General features: G+C 40.6%; 1 protein-coding gene across 4 annotated transcripts in view; it reads left to right on the forward strand.

The window, feature by feature from the left end:
- Window positions 1-2348: 2348 nt before the first annotated feature.
- GALNT8 (polypeptide N-acetylgalactosaminyltransferase 8) overlaps window positions 2349-12894 on the forward strand; it is a 77542-nt gene continuing 66996 nt past the window's right edge. For 2 of the 4 annotated variants that reach the window (XM_077169766.1, XM_077169764.1), the window contains exons 1-2: window positions 2349-2762; window positions 5018-5285. In XM_077169766.1, coding sequence (XP_077025881.1) covers window positions 2555-2762; window positions 5018-5285 — 476 coding nt within the window. In that variant the 5' untranslated portion in view covers window positions 2349-2554. The remainder of the gene's footprint in view (window positions 2763-5017; window positions 5286-12894) is intronic. The other 2 variants (XM_077169767.1, XM_077169765.1) reach the window with 1 other exon arrangement.

Consider the following 12894-nt stretch of genomic DNA (forward strand, 5'->3'; position numbering starts at 1 on the left):
CTTTGTTGGGTTCTAATTACCTTGATTCTACTTGGAAACCAATTTCTCTCAGGGCAGAAATGTGAGCTTAGTCGTCTGTGGCGTTTGTTAAAACGTATATGTTGGGCTCCCACAACAGACTTTAAAGAATTAGAATCTTTAGGCATGGGACCCAAGTATATGCATTTTAACCAAGGTATCCAGGTAATTTTATGAACGTCAATGTTTGTGAATCACTGTCTCAGTGCTCTGGCAGAGACTGGATGCATGAGAGGGCACCTAATATCAGGAAAGACATTTGCACACCTCATCCCAGCTGCTTTTCCTAAAGCCACGTGTCCTTATTTTAATCCTCATGTCTGCTTTGGCAGACGTGCATTTGGGAACCTAGTAAGTAGTCCAAGAGGCCAGGATGGGATGGGAAATACTGTTACTGAACAAAGCCATGGATTCTTTTGCCGGATGTACTCAATAGCCAATTCCTGAGTCACCTGGATTCAAAGAGAGAAAGAGTTTATTATTAGGCACGTAGTAGGAGAGTAGAACGCTCTGAGTTTAGAGGATTCAAGTTTTTTAAGGATTTTAGCAAGGGGAGATGAGGTCATTTCAAATAGCAAGTTCAAAGCAGAAAAGGAGACAGTTTTATTGTTATCTTTTCAATAGAACATAGGTTGAAGGTGGGGGGTGGAGGCTATCACTTCAGTACTAAAGGGGTGAATCAGAAGGAAGGGAGACAGTCATCTTTCAATAGCACAATCTAGCTGATATGATTTACAAATGTCCAGGGCTGACTTCAGATCCTTCATTAGCTTTAGGGCCTTTGCCATGCAAGAAAATGACCAGATAAAAAGGGCATAACAGCTCTTACAGTGACAAAGGCACAAGACAAGGGCTTTTATAATCATTTCAGATATCAGGGCAGCTGAATTATAGTTTAGAGCTTTTAGGTATTCCCCTCTGTCTACTCCAATACCCCAGAAAACAAAAAAGAATATGATTCAGTAATCAAAATCATCCCTTAAATCCTAATTTCTCAGTTAGGGAAAGACCCAATACTAGACTGAGAACTTCAAACTTTTGGCTTTGGGGAATAATTTTGAGTTTAATTTACAGTGATGATAAATAAGTGATGAATCCAAAATATACAGTGTGAGGTGTGGACACTGTTGGGGAAATAAAATTTAAAGCAAAATCTTCCAACCGGGAAAAGCTCCTCAATAAAAGTAGAAGAGAAAGAAAAACCATTTTATTATTGAATAAGAATGAATTCAGAAAGTGAGGCATCCCGGGCAATCTGCAAAGAGACTGCAAAGAAAAAAAACTCACCCTTTTATATAGTCAAGCAGATGCAACCCATTACATACACTCAAGATAAACAATAACTAGTCCTCAAGTAAAAGGACTTAAGGGCATAATTTGTAGAACTTAGTTTATCTTAAATTTACCTGCTAATTAGGTTGGTCTTGGGGTTTGCCCATTGTCTTTAGCCAAAGAAGAATAAAATGTTTCTTATCTCTATGGCAGGAAAATAGTTACAACTTGGAAACAGGAAACTAAAGACTCTACCTTTCCTGCCCTTTACATTTCAGAGGTGTTTCCAGGTCCTTGGGAAAGACATTCTTTGGTTGTAAAGCTGGTAGGAGGCTTATTTAGCTTTAGAAAGGATTTATATACATTTTAAAGGAGCAGGGAAGAGATTTGCAACCAAAGGTTTCTAGAGAATGCTCTAAGAAGAGGGAAGGGGGACGGGGGTGCTTTCCCTTTTTGCATCAGCGAAATTAATATATATAGTTTCTTTTTCGATTTATTTTTGCCCTTACAAGAGGAAGGACTTACTGAAAGCTGGGGCATGCTAAAGCCTCAGTGTAGGGAGTTGTACAAAGAGAAGCAGAGGCCAGAGACCAGTGAAGCAAGACCATGCCCTGAGGCTCAACCCCAGGGGCCACCTCCAGAAATGGGGAACCAGACACCAGCAGAAAGGTCTTCTCCTCGAGTTTGTTGGGCAGACATTTATTGCACACCTACTGTGTCAAGGTCCTGGGGAATTAGATAATAATGACCTCTATGACAGGATCCCTGCTCTCAAAACTCAGCACCGAAGCTGCCAATTCCATGGATTCCCTTTCTCATCCTATGTCTCCCCTTCTGGAATGATGACCAGACTGCACACGTCCAGTCTGAGAAACTCCCAGGTGCTTTTGCCAGGGAGGATGTTCATTCAAAACAAAACAAAACAAAACAAAACGGCAGAAGGAGGAAAGCCTCTCAGCCAGGCAGCCTGAACTCTCTCCAGGAGCGAGCGTCACCCTGATTTCTGGGGCAGTGCCCGGTGACCTATCAGTTGCTGGGTGGCTGCCCTGGCTCAGTCCCACACCTGACGTTGCTCCGGGAGAAGCTACACTGCTGGTGGCAGCTTTCCCAGTTGGAGCATATCCGGCTGCGCAGGCAGAGTGCCATCTGTAGGGCCTGCGTGTAGACAAAACCCACCCGGTCCTGAATCCCAGGCTGCCGGGGCAGTGACATACCCAGGTTCCTAGGTGGCTGGAGTCGCAGGAGGCACCGCGGGCGGAAGACGATGCTCCAGAGAAACTTCCCCAAGGTCCTCTGCATCGGGCTGACTCTGGTCGTTGCCGTCAATATCCTTCTGGCATTTTATCCTAAGGGGACTTTCCAAAACTTGGTTCTGGGTGGGCTGCGTAAGAAGCTCTCTTTGCCTCTGTTGGAGTCTGACGGGGCGAGGATAAAGTCAGTCTCTCCCTTGGAGATGAATTTGCAGCCTCTGGGTAAGTTGGGGGTTTGGAGGCGGTGGTGTTCAGGGTTGGAGGCAGGTGGACACACACAAGCCAATAGAAAAGGGGACTTGGGGGGGGGGGGGAATTTGGTGCAAGGCCACACTGTTGTCTGTCTATTTAAGCGTCTGATAATGAATTCTCTGCCTGCAAATGAGAATCGGGCCGGTAGGAAGAGGTATCAGGGAGGATCGGAGCAAGCAGTTTGGGGAGGGGGAGCACGCTATATCTGAGTGGGGTGTGTATGTGTGTGTGCGAGTGCACACAAATATGACCACATCCTGTACGTGCAGGCAGGGTGGCAGGCTCAGAATAGGGGTCCGCAGAGGCTCAGGAATATCTAGGTACGGCCCTGTCCTTAGGCATCTGCGTAGCAAGGGCTTGATCGGGAGGCGGGCAGTCTGTGGGGCACAAGCCTCACTCCCGTTTGGCTGTGAGCTCCTGTCCTGACCGAACGGGTGGCTTTGGTGGAGAACCTAAGACAGAATCCTGATAATGCCATTTTGGTGTGTGACATTGAGCAAGTGCTTCTCTCTTTCGGCCTCAGGTTCCTGATTTGTAAATGGAGAGGAAAATAATGGTAATGATAATGACACCCCCTGATCTCACAGGGCCGGGAGACCCAGTGCAGAGAGTGATCTATAAATGTTCTGTGCCCAGGTTTAACCTTTTCATTTAAGGTTCAGGGTAAGAATCAACAAATTCTGGGGTTTATTTCTCATTCTGCTCACCATGGTTCTCTAACTCCTGGGAATTTTATGTGCCTCAGCATCTGACCTCAGTGAAAGGAATTTTTCCCTTGTTCCCCAAGTGGCAGTGATCAGGTGTTTGAACTCCTGGGAGTAGGTATTGAGTGGGTGAGCATGGATGTGACTCTGTGCATCCGTGTGTATGTGTGTTTGTGTGTATGTGTGTGCTAAGTGACTTTTTAATGAGAATTAAGCCTTATTTCAAGGTGAGGCAGAGGGGCAGAGCAACGGAAAGATAGGGAGAGAGAGAGAGGAAGAGGGGAAATCAGGGGAAGGGAGAGAATCTGGGGGGCAAGAGAGGATGAAGGATATGAGGATAGAAAAGAAGGAGCAAAGAAATGAGAGAGTCTGGGGAGAAAGGATGAAAGGGGGACAAGAGAAGTAAGAGGACTGTGGGGTGAGCAGGAAGGAGATGAAAAGAGGAAAGAGGGAGGAAGCCTAAAGCATCCCATATTCCAGAGACAATAGAATAATAGCCAACTTGCATTGTATGCCAAGCCCTGTCCTAAGCAGTTTATAGGTGTTCTAATCCATTTCGTATCACAGCAACCCTCTGAGGTCCTCAGTAAATCCAAGGCACAGAGAGGAGAAAGCCCGCTTAAGGTCACACACTTCAGGAGTGGGACTGAGCTTCAGACTGGGGCACCTGACTAGGTAGCCAGGATGACATCTGTGCGATAATAAAAACTCTCAAGTAGGATGGGTCTGTCTTGTTTACCTTTTCTTATCTTTAGCAACTAGCCTGTTCCTAGCACAGAATGGGAAGCTCAATAGATCTTTGACAAATGAATACTCCAGATGAGGATTAGTAAGAACTCTAACTGGGGTAAAATGGAAAGAAGAGGATGGATTCTACCTCTAAGAGGTGACACTATGCAAAGTCAAAGGAGTTAAAGGAGACCTGAGGTTTTTGAGCCAGGGTAGTCAGCAGAAAAGTGGTTGGTATCATTTGCAGAAAGGAAGTAGTTCTGGGGAAGTTGGTGTGTTAAGTCATTAAGGAATTGAGAAGCTTGGAAAATAGTGCAATGGGAGATAACTCCAATAGCCGGCTAAGATAATGAGAATGAGGATTTTACTGATAATACTAATATCGAACATCGATTGAGTGTTTATAAAAGTACCAGGCATAGTTCTAAATGCTTTATATGTGTAAACTCAATTGTTTCTCTCAACAACTCTATGAGGTAAGTGCTATTGCTGTCCCCCTATTACAGATGAGAAAGTTGAGAAGTTAAAAACAGTTTCCTAAGGTCATTCAACTGGTAAGTACAGAAACAAAATTCAAGTTCAGGCAACCTGATTTTAGGGCTAGACTAGGAGGTTAACCATCCCCATCTTCCAGGTGAAAGATGAAGGCTTGGGGAGGGATCAGATCATCTGGAACAAGAATCTGTAGTCTTAGAATTTGGACAGGGTCACATTTCAAAGAAACCAGGATGAGATGATGCCCAGGCAGCTGAGGACTGGCTGAAATGCTTTATTTCCCTCCTTCATTTGCAGAAGAATCTATGACATTGGCTAAGAAGGAACAAGAAAATGTGGACAACATACTAAAGAAAAGAGTGGAAGCCAAGGCAAATAAGACAAAAAAGCTCAAACCTTACGTGAAATTCTTTCCAGACTCAGAGCTTTTCAAGCAGTGGGGAGAGGATCTCTCTGAGGCCGAACAGAAAAAGGCTGAGGACCTTTTCCAAAAATATGGTTACAACGTTTACCTCAGTGACCGCCTGCCTCTCAATCGCACCATTCTGGACACACGAGATTCCAGGTGGGATGGGCCAGGGTTTAGCTTTACTCAATTTGATTTTTGGAGAGCAGTGAGAGTCAAGGGTTAGAAAAGTCAAGTGTTATAAAGTTAAGGGTTAGAAAAGAGGGTTGGGGGAGGGAGATATTATAGGAAAGGAGTTCAGCACATAGAAATTTCTTGTAGGCAGACTAACCCATTTTGTAATGGTGGCTCAGAGAAGATAACTGATTGATCCAAATATTTACAGCCCCATGAACATTAGCAGAGATAACAGAGAAACAGAGATCCTTGGGAATTTTGACACCATTGAGTCTAACTTATAATTTTACAGATGAGAGGTATTAGGGTTCTCTAGGGAAATAGAACCAACAGGAGATATCTATAAATAGGAGATTTTATAAAAGTGTCTCCGATAACTGTGGAGATGCATAAGTTCAAATGCCACAGACAGACTGCAAACTGACAGCTCCATTGAAGGTCTCTGATGACTCTCCCAGGAGACTCTGGCTGGCTGATGTGGAGAGAGAGATTCTCTTTTCTGACTTCTCCTTTAAAGCTCCAGCTGATTAGATTAAACATCACTAACTGCAGAATGCACTCCTCTTGGCTGACTGCGGATGAAATCAGCCATGGATGCAACCAATATGCTGATGATTTAATAAACCAGCCTTCTGGTTTATTAACCAGGCACAAAATGTCCTTGCAATGATGGTTAGGCCAGTGCTTGTCTGACCAGACAACTGGGCACCATCACCTGGCCAAGTTGATACATGAACTCAACCATAACATGAGGAAACTGAGGCTGAGAAAGAAAGGGCTTGTGTTAGTCACACCAAAGTTAGCAGCTTTAGTCTCTCCTTGCTTTTTCAAATCCTCTGCTTGGATTTCTCTTTATTGAATCTAATTTAATGAGTCCTTCTACTTTTTCCCCTTCTGTTCTTTCCTTCTGTTGTCCTCTCTCTTTCTGCCTTCCTCCTTTATGCATTTTTTTAATACGAGTTTTGTTGAGACAAAATTCACGTATCATACAATTCACCCATTTAAAGTACACAATTTGATGGTATTTTATATAGTCATAGAGTTGTATAACCATCACAAAAATTGATTTAGGATATTTTCATCATCTATAAAAGAAACCCTGTATCCATTAGCATTCACTCCCCACTTCTCCACAATGCAATTGCCATACTCTCCCCTACTCCCAGCCCTAGGCAGCCAGTAATCTATTTTCTGTCCTTATAGATTTGTCTATTTTGGACTTTTCATATAAATGGAATCATACAGAGTGTGTGTTTTGTATGTGACTGGCTTCTTTCATTTAGCATACTGTTTTTTTTAAATTTATTTATTTATTAATTAAAAAATTAGCAACAAATGAACTAAAACATTAACATGTGATCATTCCATTCTACATATATAATCAGTAATTCACAATATCATCACTTAGTTGCATATTCATCATTTTTTAGAACATTTGCATCAATTCAGAAAAAAAAAATAAAAAACAACAGAAAAAGAAATAAAACGAAAACAGAAAAAAAGGATTATACATACCATACCCCTTACCCCTCGCTTTCATTGATCACTAGCATTTCAAACTAAATTTATTTTAACATTTGTTCCGCCTATTATTTATTTTTATTCCATATGTTCTACTCGTCTGTTGACAATGTAGATAAAAGGAGCATCAGACACAAGATTTTCACAATCACACAGTCACACTGTGAAAGCTATATCATTATTCAATCATCATCAAGAAACATGGCTACTGGAACACAGCTCTACATTTTCAGGCAGTTCCCTCCAGCCTCTGCATTACGTCTGGAACAACAATGTGATATCTACTTAATGCATAAGAATAACCTCCAAGATAACCTCTCCACTCTGTTTGGAATCTCTCAGCCATTGACATGTTGTCTCATTTCACTTTTCCCCCTTTTGTTCGAGAAGGTTTTCTCAATCCCTTGATGCTGAGTCTCAGCCCATTCTAGGATTTTTCTCAACCCCTTGATGCTGAATCTCAGCTCATTCTAGGATTTCTGTTCCACGTTGCCAGGAAGGTCCACACCCCTGGGAGTCATGTCCCACATAGATAGGGGGAGGGTGGTGAGTTTGCTTGTTGTGCTGGCTGGAGAGAGAGGCCACATCTGAGCAACAAAAGAGGCTCTCTTGGGGGTGACTTTTAGGCCTAAATTTTAAGTAGATTTGACCTATCCTTTGTGGGGTTAAGTTTCATATGAACAAACCCCAAGACTGGGGGCTCGGCCTATAGCTTTGGTTATCCCCACTGCTTGTGAGAATATCAAGAATTCAACTTGGGGAAGTTGAATTTCTCCCCATTCTCACCATTCCCTGAAGGGGACTTTGCAAATACTTTTCCACTCACTGATCGAATCTCTGTGGGATTCATCGGGGCATCACTCTGGACAAACCGACAAAATCTCATGTCCTACCCAAGATTCCAAGTACTTATCGTGTTCAATCAAGCTATCTACATAAGTTATATTAGGAAATGCACTAGTCAAAATATAAATTTTGTACCAAATAAACATTTTTTGCTTTAGTCTCACACTAAAGGTGAAATTTTAAAATATTAATTACCATCTATTTTCAGCACCCTGCAGTAATGACATTCCTTTGTTCTTCTTCATGCACCAACATTTTTAAAATTTGTACATTTAGTCACTATTATTGTACACTCTAGGCATTCCTAGATTATACCATCTTAATCTTTTAACGTCTATCTTTCTTTCTGATTTCATTTATGCCCCCAGCCCTCCTCCCTCTATCATTCTCACAAAGCATACTGTTTTTGAGGTTCATTCATGTTATAGTATATATCAGTACTTCATTCCTTTTCATGTCTGAACAACAGTCTGCTGTATGAATGTACCATATTTTCTTTATTCCTCAGCTATTGGGTATTTAGGTTGTTTCCACTTTTTGGCTATTATAGCCAATGCTGCTCTGAGCATTCGTATGTGGAAATAAACAAAAGAACACTCAGGAACAAAGGCTAGCAGTGCCACCATCAGTTATGTTTGGCAGAGACTCAAAGGCAGGCAGAAAAGTGGCAAAGCTTCATAGTGGAACAAGGAAGAATCCAGGTGTGCCCTCATTAAAGACAGTTGGCATGGGGAAGCTGAAATGAGGTCTAACGAGAAATGGGACATCTACATATTGGTTAGGAAAGCAAAAACGGCTATTTTCAGTTGGTCCTAAGTTGGAAGTGGGGAATTTAGGGAAGCTGTCAGTTATCAGTCAAGTTCTGACTATTTTGGATCAACTGTTATAGAGATTGTGATTTGACTTCCTGGAATGTTTGCTATAGATGATGGCCAATTTCCTGGACTGTTTTTTGCAGGTAGTAGGCTGGACTTTCCTGGTATGCTGACAGTGGACCAGTTTCCTGGCCATGGTCCACTTGCATAGTCCATCTCTGAGAGTCCCTTTTTGGTCATTCTTTTGCTTGGAAAGGTTGACCAATTCAGAGAAAGTTAGAGATCCAGATCTTCCTGTCATCTTCATAGTCAGCTATATTCCAAGACCTTCTTCACCTTTTTATTATAGTATCATTATGGTGATCATCTGATGAGAAAAATGGCTATGTAGAAGTGTTTAAGTCTCTAGATAGACTGTGATAAACCAGCATCATGACCATTAGGACAGAAATAAGAATAATGAATAGCACTAATAAGATACTTCAGAACCAGGGTCCCCAATTGTCCAACTCAGGACAAGAAAACTAATCCCATAGGTCCAGAGGACCAAAAGTCTTTTCATTTAAAGTGCTGTATGGCCTGTTTCACCTTGCCTATTTCATTAATCCAGATACGACAGGAAGTATTAGCAATGGTACAGACATCATGACTAGCTAATAAGACATCTAGAACAATGTAATTGTTGACTACTCATGCCAGTGAGTTGAGAACAATCCATATTCCTTCTAAGGCAGAGGGATCATTAACAACTTCTGCTGGAGTTAGTGAGATTTCTTACAGTCTTTCCTATTTGTATGTGTCCCATGAATGGGAACACTGCTCTGATTATTCTCATAAACAATATCAGTCATTCCCGCAGGTAGTATGTCTGAATAATTGAGTGTCCTCATTTTGGAGCTCATGTCAGACTTGGAATTTCAATGATCCATATTGTCTCTGCATACAGACGAGTCTCAGAATACTATTCCTAAAGTGCGTGAGGTGTTCGAATGAGGCAACCAAGACTGGTGTCCTGGTTGCAAAGGACGTAGTATCCAGTAGGCCATGTGAAGATCCTGGAAAAAAGGAGCTGTTCATGAAACGAGATTGGAACCAAGGCCTTCCATTAGTTGTGTTACCTATGTAGATCTCTATTGTCTCTTCTGAGGGACAAATATTTGGCTCATTGCCCTACAAAGTTGGTAAATTCAAATTCAAAATTACCTAGATGGTAATAATTGGTTCTTTTTTTTTTTTTTTTTCTGGGAAAGGACACTAGCAAAGTCACAGGTTGAATTGACTTAATATCATTTCTTCATGTAGGTGTAAATGCAAGTGCCATTGGCTCTAATTTCCTAAGGTCTCTTTTGATGAAACTGCATTTGCCCAGATGCTTTGTCTTTGTTTTTAAATGATGGGGGTCTGGTGATAGATTGCTTTTGCTACTGCCAGTGAGACTGAGGACAGTAATGACTGGGTTAATCTAAGAATGATGTTAGAATTAGTATGTTCTGACCTAACAATTACAATAAGGAGTGAAGAAAAGAAAAGAAAAAGTTACTACATGTGCAAAATCAAGGAGTCCATAGAAAATGAGAAAATGATTATAAACAAGCAGATAAAAAACAAAGCAGGAATCAGATAGAAGTCTTCTTCTGATTTCTTGGGCCAAAGCTGCCCACAAGCCATTGTCATCTGCTTGTTCTGATGGTCTTGGGCCAGCTGTCTATTTCCAAAGAGGGTCTGTTTCTGGAGGAGATCTGTGAATCCTCACTTTGAGGTCCCATAATGGAGTAGCCTTCCAATTACATGTGATTCAGAACTGTTTCTTTAGTTGTAACATGAGCCCAAGAATTGACTTCCCTACATAATAAAGTCCCTTCAGTAAGGTTCTCCAGAGCAATATTTCTCTAACGTCTCTTTCAATCGCTGAAATCTCCTGGGTGAAGGTCATGAAGAGGCTGTTTAGGAAGATGTAATAAGGCTGTTATAAATAACCTGTTAGTGATAGAACAGAGTATAGTACATGAATCCCTTGCAGTATTTTTTTTAATTAATTAAATAAAAAAAAGAAATGAACACAACATTTAGAAATCATTCCATTCTACATATGCAATCAGTAATTCTTAACATCATCACATAGATGCATGATCATCATTTCTTAGTGCATTTGCATCGATTTAGGAAAAGAACTAGCAAAACAACAGAAAAAGATATAGAATGTTAAGATAGAGAAAAAAATAAAAATAATAATAATAGTAAAAAAATAAAGAAAAGGAAAAAGAAAAATAAAAAGACACAAACAAACAAACAAACAGACAAAAAAAAGCCTATAGCTCAGATGCAGCTTCATTCAGTGTTTTAACATGATTACTTTACAATTAGGTATTATTGTGCTGTCCATTTTTGAGTTTTTGTATCTAGTCCTGTTGCACAGTCTGTATCCCTTCAGCTCCAATTACCCATTATCTTACCCTGTTTCTAACTCCTGCTGGTCTCTGTTACCAATGACATATTCCAAGTTTATTCTCGAATGTCGGTTCACATCAGTGGGACCATACACTACTTGTCCTTTAGTTTTTGGCTCGACTCACTCAGCATAATGTTCTCTAGGTCCATCCATGTTATTACATGTTTCATAAGTTTATTCTGTCTTAAAGCTGCATAATATTCCATCGTATGTATATACCACAGTTTGTTTAGCCACTCGTCTGTTGATGGACATTTTGGCTGTTTCCATCTCTTTGCAATTGTAAATAACGCTGCTATAAACATTGGTGTGCAAATGTCTGTTTGAGTTTTTGCCCTTAATTCCTTTGAGTAGATTCCCAGCAATGGTATTGCTGGGTCGTATGGCAATTCTATATTCAGCTTTTTGAGGAACCGCCAAACTGCTTTCCACAGTGGTTGCACCATTTGGCATTCCCACCAACAGTGGATAAGTGTGCCTCTTTCACCGCATCCTCTCCAGCACTTGTCATTTTCTGTTTTGTTGATAATGGCCATTCTGGTCGGTGTGAGATGATATCTCATTGTGGTTTTGATTTGCATTTCTCTAATGGCCAGGGACATTGAGCATCTCTTCATGTGTCTTTTGGCCATTTGTATTTCCTCCTCTGAGAGGTGTCTATTCAAGTCTTTTTCCCATTTTGTAATTGGGTTGGCTATCTTTTTGTTGTTGAGTTGAACAATCTCATTATAAATTCTGGATACTAGACCTTTATCTGATATGTCGTTTCCAAATATTGATTCCCATTGTGTAGGCTGTCTTTCTACTTTCTTGATGAAGTTCTTTGATGCACAAAAGTGTTTAATTTTGAGGAGTTCCCATTTATTTATTTCCTTCTTTAGTGCTCTTGCTTTAGGTGTAAGGTCCATAAAACCGCCTCCAATTGTAAGATTCATAAGATATCTCCCAACATTTTCCTCTAACTGTTCTATGGTCTTAGACCTAATGTTTAGATCTTTGATCCATTTTGAGTTAACTTTTGTGTAGGGTGTGAGATATGGGTCTTCTTTCATTCATTTGCATATGGATATCCAGTTCTCTAGGCACCATTTATTGAAGAGACTGTTCTGTCCCAGGTGAGTTGGCTTGACTGCCTTATCAAAGATCAAATGTCCATAGATGAGAGGGTCTATACCTGAGCACTCTATTCGATTCCATTGGTCGATATATCTATCTTTATGCCAATACCATGCTGTTTTGACCACTGTGGCTTCATAATATGCCTTAAAGTCAGGCAGTGCAAGACCTCCAGCTTCGTTTTTTTTCCTCAAGATACTTTTAGCAATTCGGGGCACCCTGCCCTTCCAGATAAATTTGCTTATTGGTTTTTCTATTTCTGAAAAATAAGTTGTTGGGATTTTGATTGGTATTGCATTGAATCTGTAAATCAATTTAGGTAGGATTGACATCTTAACTATATTTAGTCTTCCAATCCATGAACACGGTATGCCCTTCCATCTATTTAGGTCTTCTGTGATTTCTTTTAACAGTTTTTTGTAGTTTTCTTTGTATAGGTTTTTTGTCTCTTTAGTTAAATTTATTCCTAGGTATTTTATTCTTTTAGTTGCAATTGTAAATGGAATTCGTTTCTTGATTTCCCCCTCAGCTTGTTCATTGCTGGTGTATAGAAATGCTACAGATTTTTGAATGTTGATCTTGTAACCTGCTACTTTGCTGTACTCATTTATTAGCTCTAGTAGTTTTGTTGTGGATTTTTCCGGGTTTTCGACGTATAGTATCATATCGTCTGCAAATAGTGATAGTTTTACTTCTTCCTTGCCAATTTTGATGCCTTGTATTTCTTTTTCTTGTCTAATTGCTCTGGCTAGAACCTCCAACACGATGTTGAATAATAGTGGTGATAATGGACATCCTTGTCTTGTTCCTGATCTTAGGGGGAAAGTTTTCAATTTTTCCCCAT

Source organism: Tamandua tetradactyla, chromosome 7 (assembly GCF_023851605.1).
Source record: "Tamandua tetradactyla isolate mTamTet1 chromosome 7, mTamTet1.pri, whole genome shotgun sequence".
Lineage (NCBI taxonomy): Eukaryota > Metazoa > Chordata > Mammalia > Pilosa > Myrmecophagidae > Tamandua > Tamandua tetradactyla.